At 37.1% G+C, this 9,603-nt stretch overlaps 1 protein-coding gene across 1 annotated transcript; it reads left to right on the top strand.

The window, feature by feature from the left end:
* The first annotated feature begins 1,331 nt into the window (after positions 1 to 1,331).
* On the top strand, positions 1,332 to 6,916 carry ric3a (RIC3 acetylcholine receptor chaperone a). Its single transcript, XM_041987445.1, has 6 exons — positions 1,332 to 1,500; positions 4,462 to 4,679; positions 4,904 to 4,979; positions 5,199 to 5,304; positions 5,730 to 5,887; positions 6,000 to 6,916. Exons 1-6 carry the CDS (start codon positions 1,383 to 1,385, stop codon positions 6,782 to 6,784), a joined length of 1,461 nt encoding a protein of 486 aa, XP_041843379.1. The 5' UTR covers positions 1,332 to 1,382; the 3' UTR covers positions 6,785 to 6,916.
* Positions 6,917 to 9,603: the final 2,687 nt, after the last annotated feature.

Raw genomic sequence — 9,603 nt, 5'->3', positions numbered from 1 at the left:
TTAGAATATTACTACGCTGCACAGATTCATCCTTTGGTGTACTGGTATGATTCTGAATACATGGCTAGGTGGAAAGAAATTGAATTAAAAACAGACAGATATCATGTCCAAAACATGCAATTATATGTTTAAGAAATATGAGAGCATAATTGATTCAATTACCAGATTCACCCTGGAAACGTGGTTTATAGTTATTAGGAAATACAATTTTGAGAGGGAAATCAGAATTTTGACTTGGGTGGCTTCTGAGACTGAATTTAAATCAGGTATAATTGTTAACAGTTTTTGAACATTGGATAAATAAAGGTATGACAATTATATACAGGGGCAAAATGAGGTTTTCAGAATCTGAAAAATGAAAATGGCTTGGAGGCTTTTGACCAGTTTAGGTACCTCCAAGTTAAAGATATCTTTGAGAAAGTAATTAAAGCCGATCTCCCCCAGGAACTGAATAAAGTGACTGCAATGCTGAGTAAGGCATGCAAAAACAAAACCGGGAAAGCGATTTCTGTATTATATAAAGGTTTAGCAAAAGAACAGAGGAAACTCTACACCGTATATACGAGACAGATGGGTCAAAGTGTAAAATATCATTAACTGAAGAGGACAGGAGTGTGAGGACAGGTATCTGGTTAAAATTCTGCTAACTGCAGCCAAGAGAGGAATCACCAGGAAATTGTGAAGAGAAGACACTCCCACTATAAGGAACTGTATGGACACAGCAAAGAAGATTTTCAACATGGAAAGACTCACATATAAACCGAGACTAAAACAAGCTGAATTCTATACCAAATAGGACAAATGGACAACATACATGTCTCATTACAGAGACTGACACTGGATTCTGAATGAAGTCAATAGCATTGAATCACTAACAAAAGTAATGTACCCCACTAATACTGAAAAATGAATAAATAAAAGGTGTGAATGGAAACTAAAAGGAAAAACAAAATAATACTGTGCCTGTGCTTAATTTCTTATGACATAAATTGAGAATTCTTCTCACATTTTCCAACTCATGCAAAGCAAACCCCAGGCTTGGACCTGGGATTAGCAATAAGACCATTTACGTACCTCCTAAAGGCCCTAAGATTTTGCTAAATATGTTCTTTTTAGCTTTAGGAACGCAAATATAATTAACATAGTCTACTGAATGATTTAACCTTAAATTGTGAAATCAAAACTGAAGATTAATTCTAAAACAATGAACAGTTGGTCTCCTGTTTGAGGGATTTTTATCCAATATTTCAAACAGCACTTGAATGCATCTGGTCTAATCCATTCTAATCTGGGCAGGAACGTCATCACATCAGAGATGACATCCGTGGATATCAGCTTTACTGTTGAGAAATTAACGTGTGTCTGTCGCTTTCTGAGACAAAATGACGATAACAACTTGCCAGAAGGTTACGCTAATATCATGCTCTGTTCTCTGTGTTTCCCTCTTCCTGCCTAGGATGCTTTTACCCAGAGGGAAAAAGGAAAAGGGGCATCCTGAGGGTAAGGCAGCTTATCAGGTCATCCTCCATCCTGATCCATCCTGCTCCATTTCTGATGTTTTTTTTTTGTTTGTTTGTTTGGTTTTTTTTTTTTTTTTTTTTTTTTTGCTGCTAATGTTGTTGTTGTTGCCAGCTGTTACACTATACAGAGGGCCAGGCCTAGAGACTCACCATACTGCAAACATTCATTAGATTGTCATACAATACCATATCATTTGTTTCACACAAACATGTCCATGATGTTATTTAAAAAATTATTTCAACATGCTCCTGTGAATGCTGTTACAGTGCTTTTACTACAACAAATCTAAGGCATGCAGTTAAGTTAGTCTATGATTTTAAGTTCATATTTATTTTTTATGTTGAATTTTAAGCATAATACAAGTTAAGCTGATTTGGTTTGGTTTAGTAAAGTTACTTCACTCTCATCAACAGGTTTGGACATTTTTTAACTTTCTCATTTCAACCTTTAAAGTACAACACTAGTTCCAAAAGTGTTGAGACACTGTGTAAAATGTAAATAAATACAGAATGCAAAGATGAGCAAATGTCATAAACTCATATTATTTTCCCAGCTGAGTAAAAACAGCATATCAGATGCTGAAATTGACACATGTATTATCATTTTATAGAAAAAATATTAGCTCATTTGGCAATTGTTGGCAACAAGACAGCTCCAAAAAGTTGATATAGACTGGTGTTGACCATTTTGTAGGAATGATGTAGCTGATTTAAACAACTGTATGTGAATGACTGGGAAGTGAGGAGACCAGTTAATAAAGCTTTGGAGGAGGAATATTATCCCATTTTTGCCTGTTGCAAGATTCAAGCTAATTAGTAGTTCTGGGCCTTTGTTGCCTGATTTTTTGTGTCACGATGCACCAAATATTTTTCTATTGGTGATGGGTCTGGACTGCAGGCAGAGTAGTTCAGTACCTGAACTGTCCTTCTTTGAAACCATATTGTTGTGTTGGATGCATTATGAGGTTTAGTATTGTCTTGCTGAAATTTGCAAGAACTTCCCTGACAAGATGTTGTTTTGATGGAAGCAAATGTTGCTGTATAACCTCTATGTACCTTTCAGCATTATGGTGCCTTCACGGATGTGTAAGCTGCCCACACCATAGGCACCAATGTAATGCCTTACCATCAGAAATGCAGGCTTTTTAACTGTCTGCTGATAACGGGATGGTTTCTCTGCTCTTTAGTTTGCTGCACACAGCATCCAAGGTTTCCAGAGGAATTTCAAATCTGAATCCATATGACCACAGAACAGTTTTTTTATTTTTCCTCAGATTATTTTAATTGAGTTTTGGCCCAGAGAAGATGGCTGTGTTTCTGGATCATGTTCACATATAGCTTCTTCTTTGCATGAGCTTTAACCTGCAGTTGTGGATGGCATGGCAATCTGTGTTCACAGACAGTGATTTCTGAGAGTGTTCCTGAGCCCATTTAATGATTTCCAGTGAAGTATTATACCAGTTTCTAATGAAGTGCCACCTCAGGGCCTGAAGATAACTGACATCTAGTTTTGTCTTTTGGCCTTGTCCTATGCACACAGAGATTCCAATTGATTCTCTGAATCTTTTGATGATGTTATACACTATAGATGATCTTCAAAGTCTTCACAATTTTATGTTAAGGAACGTCTTTCTGAAATGTTAAGAGGCTGTTTGTAATAAATTAGTGAACCTCTGTCCATTTACATGGAGACTCTGCCTCTTTGAAATATTCCTTTCATACTCACTCATGCAACTGACCTGTTGCCAGTTAAACTAAGAAGTTGTTAAATAATCCTCCAGTTGTTTTTTATTTATGCTAATTACTTTTCCAGCCTTTTGTTGCCTCTGTTCCAACGTTTTCATAATTATGAGTGTTTTCTGTTTTCTTCTTAAGACCTTTGCAAGCACATTTTGTGAATCATATTCTGTGAATCTTACATTGTAGCTGCGTCTGTCAGTAGATATATAACTCATTTTTCCCGTGGGAAAACTGAACATGACCTTGAAGGAGACCAGCCACTAAGCTACCCACGCCTTCAGTTCTGCATATCTTATCTTTTAGTTGAAAAGCTTATGCAGGAGTCTCGTGTAATGCTGTAACCAAGGGACAGATTTCGTGAACCACCCTTTTTAAAGCTTGTAAATTGTGAAGAAATTTAGTGAGTTTCGTGCTTGTAATGATACTTGCAAGTAAATTGTACACATTGAATCTAACTCGCTGTGTCTTATTTTGACTGAAGGTTTATTGCATTTGGTGTTGGGAAGAATTTTGCTAACAGATATTTAAAAGAAATTAATGTAAATGTGTTTGGGTATGAAAGTCAAGAACAGCCAGGCTTGAACATTTGTTAAACATTGTTTCATCGAGATAGCAAAAGAGTTCATTTTGTTATCTTAAGATTACAATTTCATTATTTGCAATAACTATGATAAATCACAGAGGGTCTTTGTTAAACGTCATGGAAGACAGTACCAGGAAAAAAAAAAAGAATAACACGCTTCCCTCAGCTTGTTGTTAGCTTAAAGATATTGAACAATTGCCAATCAAAAAAGGTGCTAACCACTTTTTTTTTTCAAGCTTGCTTTGATCTCCTTGTGATCTTTAGAAAACTATCAAGCGAAACAAGTGCGGTCAAGTGAAAGAAAATTCATTTGCTCAAAATAACAGAATAATGAACCTGTAATCTCGAGATAACAGCAATAAAAATATATAACAGCAGTAATGGCTGCTCTCAGGGTCCGTAGTTTAGATTTTTTTAATGAAAGGGAGTTAAAATAAGCCAGCACAAGATATTTAATTAGCCTTAAATTTTACAAACAAAATTAATAGTTAATTAACAACCCTTAGATGACTTGTAAAATGAAAATAAAGAGCAGAGAAAAACTGCTTGAGAAGAAACTCAGAGTTAGATAAATTTGCTGTAACCAGTGACCAATTCATTTCTTCTTGTTTCCTCCAGTTGGACCAGGGTTCTACCCGCCTGTGATGCATCAGCTGTCAGGGCAGGAAGACCCAGATCAGTGGGATGTGGACCTTTCCCCTTCACTGACACACACTGTTGAGGCCATGGCAAAAGTGAAAAGCATCGGAAGAGGCAAAAAATACAATCTGATGGCTCAAGTTATACCCATCTATGGCTTTGGGATCCTGCTTTACATCATTTATATCATCTATAAGGTAATCACTTCAGTTCCCTGTTTTAAAGGCAGACTGTGTGAAAATAAGAGGCCAGTGCACTAATGCTGAGTGGTTTATGTGACTGTTATGCCTTAAGTTTTTTGCTGCACTAAAATTATTGTGTACATTTACATACTAATTAAAAAATGTAACATTTAGTGGATTTATTCATATTATAACCACTGCACCCTGCTCTGCTACTATAATCATGTTTATGTTCACAGCTGACGTGTAAAGGAAAGACAAATAAATCGGGAAACCACTCCACAGTGACAAACGCAAACATGTCAAATACGATTAGTAAGTACCTTCAGCTGTTTTAGTATTAGTAACTCATGTAGTTCCATGCTTGTTTCCTTCCTAGTTTTACAGGCTCATGTAAATGCTATTTTATCTGTGAAAAATTATTTTCCCCTTACAAATATGTATTATTATTGGCATGAAGTTAATCAGTAAAAGTTAAGAAAGGTTTTTATAGACCTCCAATATATATTGATTTTAAAACAATGTCTGTTGTACACTGTGCAGCAACTGATTGTGAGCTTGCCAGACTTCAGGAAAGACTTCTGCAAACAGAAATGATGATGGAAAGGATTGTCTCAGAGAAAGCTCATTTTTCTTCAAGGTAGGAGTTATATCTACGTTTTATTTCTGTTGGCCTGAGAGGCACAGAAACTACTTTCTTTATACTGGACATGAAAGCAAAATTCAAAGGGCTAAAATACACAGACATTTTTGACTCAAGTAGAAATGTGTTTTCTTTTTTTTCTTTTCTTTTCCTTAAAATAGACATATACAGTTGGTCATATCGTATAGTAGCAAAACTGGTTATGAAGTTATGGATGATTAAAAGTTATGGCAATTATTGGACTACTTTTTTTGTTGTCAACACATATGATTGTTTTAATGGAGTCAGTATTCAATGAAAGGAAACTAATAAACAAAAATACATACTGGGTTTGTACAGTTTACTAACCTTTTTAAAAGTGACATGGCAGAGCTTTATCATAACAATCCTGACTCGGCTCCCATGTTTATGCTGCTCTCTAGTGGCAGGAGGCGGAAGAGTAAATCCTCAATATCAAAGAAAGAAGAGAAGCTGCTCAAGCAACTTAGACAGATCACAATGCTGATGCAGGAGGGTCGCTTAGACGGGGCTTCCCCAGAGATGGAGGCTGAGGAAGTACCCTATAGTGCAGACTGGGAAGGTACGTGACTAAATATAAATCACCAAGCTCCTCTGTTATAGCAGCAGGCTTTGTTTTCAGTGAAATTCAATTCATCTTTTTTTTTTTCCTTCTTTTTTGTGCACCCACACAGGCTACCCAGAGGAGACCTACCCAGAGTATGACGTGCCCCATGACAAATGTGGGTTTGAGACCATCAAGCAGCTGGAGGAACTCCCCAGCCAGCCCACTGCTGAGGCCCTGGCAGAGAGTATGGAACAAGAAGAGGAAGAGATTGCAGGAAGGAAACTCTCCATACTTCAAGAGGAAGACGAGGAGGAAGAGAACAGAGAAGAAGATGAAGATGATGAGGATGAAGAGGAAGAGGAAGAAGTGGAGGAGATAGAGGAAGGCATGGAGGAGGAAGAGGAGGAGGAGGATGAGGAGGAAGAAGAGGAGGAAGCAGAGAAAAAGCACCTGCTCAGTCTCCCTCTGTCTACCGCTGAGAGAAAGCAGGAGAGAGTTGGTTTGGAAGTGAGCGAAGAGCTGCAGCGTCCAAACAGAGGAAAGAAGAAAATAACCTTTAGTGACCAAAAACATGTCTTCCACTACCCCAGAGAGGAAACTTTTGAGGAGGATGAAGGCAAAGAAGAAGAGGTGGAGGAAGAAGATGAAGAGACAGAGGTTGAGGAAGAAGAAGATGAAGAGGAGGGAGAAGCTGAAGAAGAAGAAGAAGATGATGATGATCCACTGATGGAAGCAGAGAGCCTCCAATTTGGTAGCGAAGGCTCCTCGAACCCAGAGGAAGAGGCAGAGGAGGATAAAGAAGATTTTATGTTAACATCAGTGCCGGTGGAGGGTGGAGGTCATATTCACGTGGGCACGCCGAAAGAAGTCGGGGTGAGCGGGCTGAGGATGCGGAACAGGAGAGAGACTTAAAGGGCTGTTCTTGCATCACAAACACGCTTTTAAACATAAAGTGAACTCAGTCTTCCTTCTGTCTTCACCCTCATTCCCCACATGATTAAACTGTTGAACCCAAACTAAACAAAAACACAATAGTTGTGCAAACAACAAAAACTCCCCTTTACTCTTCTGCTCCTTTAAAGGAAGATGAGGTCATTTTGTTTTGTTTTTTTTTGTTAATGATATTTATCAGAATCCATGGCATAAGCTGCAAACGTTTTAAAGCTCCTACACACCTGTGGTTTATCCATACAGATGTTTTCCTAATTAGATCTCTTTTAAATGTCATTGATGTAAGTACAGTTGAGCTTGAGAACAAAACCAGTCAGTTAATTAAAAACAGTGTGGCTGAGAAGTGCCTTGAATTTAAAGAAATTATTTGTAAATCATTATCTTAACTGTTCGTTAAATTAGCAAGTCTCAAAAAGACACAGAATATTGTGAACATTTGTACAATCTATAGTTATTATTATCACCTCTGACAAGTCATTGTTACTCCACAGCTTGCATTGCATGATATGTCTGTTCATACTTAAAACCAGAAAAAAAACATCTTGTTTCACGGACGCCATGGGTGTTCAGAGCAGTAACGCAGAGCAGAGGCTTTTTGAATGTCCCATTGTTATGCAATAACTGGCTCCCCTTTTATGGCTCAGTGTATTTTCTCTCTTGGGGCATTGTCAGTTTGGTAATGTGGTAACAGTGTTTTGCAGTTTGAAAAAGAACAACATCCAGCAAGCATCACAAGTTGCCCTTTCCAGGAAGAATTCACCCTAAAAAAAAAAAAAAACAGAAGGGTTTACATCAGAAGCAGGGAGAAGCTGTGATGGAGAAAGCCTTTGCAAGTTGGTTGTGATAGTAAATACGATGTCCGATTTGCGCATGAGAATGTACAAAGATCATTGTTGTAAATGTGTTTTAACAAAACATATCTTTAAGACATTACATGTGTCACTAAAATGAAGTCATAACTTGCCTTGTGCATTGCTACTTAGAGATTGATGTGTAGGTTGTACCTCATTAAAATGTTTTGAAGAAATCTGTCTTTTGTACGTGTTTTAATTCAGTTGTTAAAGAGGAGGATGAAAGAAAATACATTTATTTCTTACACTACACAACTGTATCTGCTAATTTCAAGGTTCACATGCTAACTTGCATTTATGATGAAATCTATGACTGCATTCTCTTCTTTTGCCCTCATGCACCCCCTATCATCATGCTCCGCTGCTTACTTTACTGTTGGGACTATTTATTCACTGCGGTTGTCCTGGCAACACTTAGTGCAAACATGTTGGATTCCAACCAAATTATCTTAATTTGATCTTACCAAAGGATGTATGTTCCACTATCTATCCGTCAGGTTGGTGTTAAATAGTGTCTTGACAGTCTCTACGATGTCAAAGACACTTTGATTCCCACTGATAATCTATGTGCCATGTCGGTACACTCCTTGTTTTTCACAACACAATCATGTGTTCGGTGTAGTCATTTAAAAAAGACAGCGACTGCGTCTCTGACTAATGGCTTTATAGCTCATTCTATACCTTTTTATTACTACCGCAGATATGTTTGTACTTGTTACAGTTTTCATATGCAGCTCCACTGTTCAGGTTTTCTTCACATGGAGCTCTGATGCAGTTATAAATAACTGAGAAGGTTTTGATCTTTACAAATCTTTTCATGAGAACACTCGTGCTATTATACACATAGTAAATCTATGTCTAATTTTGGTGATTATACGTTTTCTAATTTGCATTTCTGTACTTTCAATGTTTCTGATGCATTTGTCATTAATAAAGAAAATACTATACAACTTAGAAATAAGGCAGCCATTGAGAGATGACAACGTAGTGAAGCTTTTGATTACATTTAAGTAATTTACTCCAGTAATTAACTCAGTTTTCTGTTTTACTTCAGCTTTTTTTGGCATTTAAACAGATTTTTGTTTATGCATATTTCCAGTTGGAAATGTGTATGTCTTTATAGGTTTAGGGTCACAGCTGTTACTTTGATGATTGTTATTTTGCTCCATTTTTTTTGAAGGAGAGCAGTGTTTGATGAATACATCTTTGCTGGTTGTGACTGATAAAGCAAGTTAAAAGAGCATTCTTCTTATTGGATGATCAAAAACAGACATATTAGATGCATTCATCTTAGTCTAAGGAGGAAAAAACACATTGCTACGATGGTGAGATCAATCAGCAGCCTCCACGTTGGGGGTTCTCTGTCTGATGAAACAAAGATGCAAAGCAGAAAACAATAACATCAAAATCAAAGTGAGCAAGAAAAGAAAAGCCACAACAAATCAAGCAAAATGCAGCTTTGACCGCAGGATTTGACACTTCTGTTTCTAATCCATTATCGTCATCCAACCATTTGTGCAGTGCTGGAACTGCCTCATGGAAGGAATGCCAGTGCACTGTTTAACAATGGATCATCTGTCATTACACCCTGTTGTTCCAGAAGAATCAACCAGCTGTTCATAGGCACCATATTTTCAGAGGACTGCAACCTGTTTTATTTATGTTCTAGTAAAAACCCACCTCACAAAAAAAAGCAGAGTAAAGCTTCTCCATTTTTAATAAAATCGTCTCTCTCATATTCATCATGAAGGCCTCAATGCTCCTCAAAAGAGGACTGGCTTTGTTAAAAATAACTAGAGGAACTCAAAATTTAATTGTTAAAAATATGGTTTGTTACCTTGTTTTAAAAGAGTAGAAATCTATCAGTTCCTTTTCCACATGATTTCAGAGTTCAAGTTGTATCTCTTTTCTTAAGAACTCAAAATACAG

This window comes from Melanotaenia boesemani, chromosome 1 (genome assembly GCF_017639745.1).
Source record: "Melanotaenia boesemani isolate fMelBoe1 chromosome 1, fMelBoe1.pri, whole genome shotgun sequence".
Taxonomy (NCBI): domain Eukaryota; kingdom Metazoa; phylum Chordata; class Actinopteri; order Atheriniformes; family Melanotaeniidae; genus Melanotaenia; species Melanotaenia boesemani.
This window is presented reverse-complemented; position numbering and strand designations above follow the sequence as displayed.

Excerpts from the sequence above, each read along its gene's own strand:
- ric3a (XM_041987445.1), top strand. The coding sequence starts at position 1,383 with ATGACGATAACAACTTGCCAGAAGGTTACGCTAATATCATGCTCTGTT. Across the intron at positions 1,501-4,461 it reads GGAAAAGGGGCATCCTGAGG|TTGGACCAGGGTTCTACCCG; the intron begins GTAAGGCAGCTT and ends TGTTTCCTCCAG. Across the intron at positions 5,305-5,729 it reads AAAGCTCATTTTTCTTCAAG|TGGCAGGAGGCGGAAGAGTA; the intron begins GTAGGAGTTATA and ends GCTGCTCTCTAG.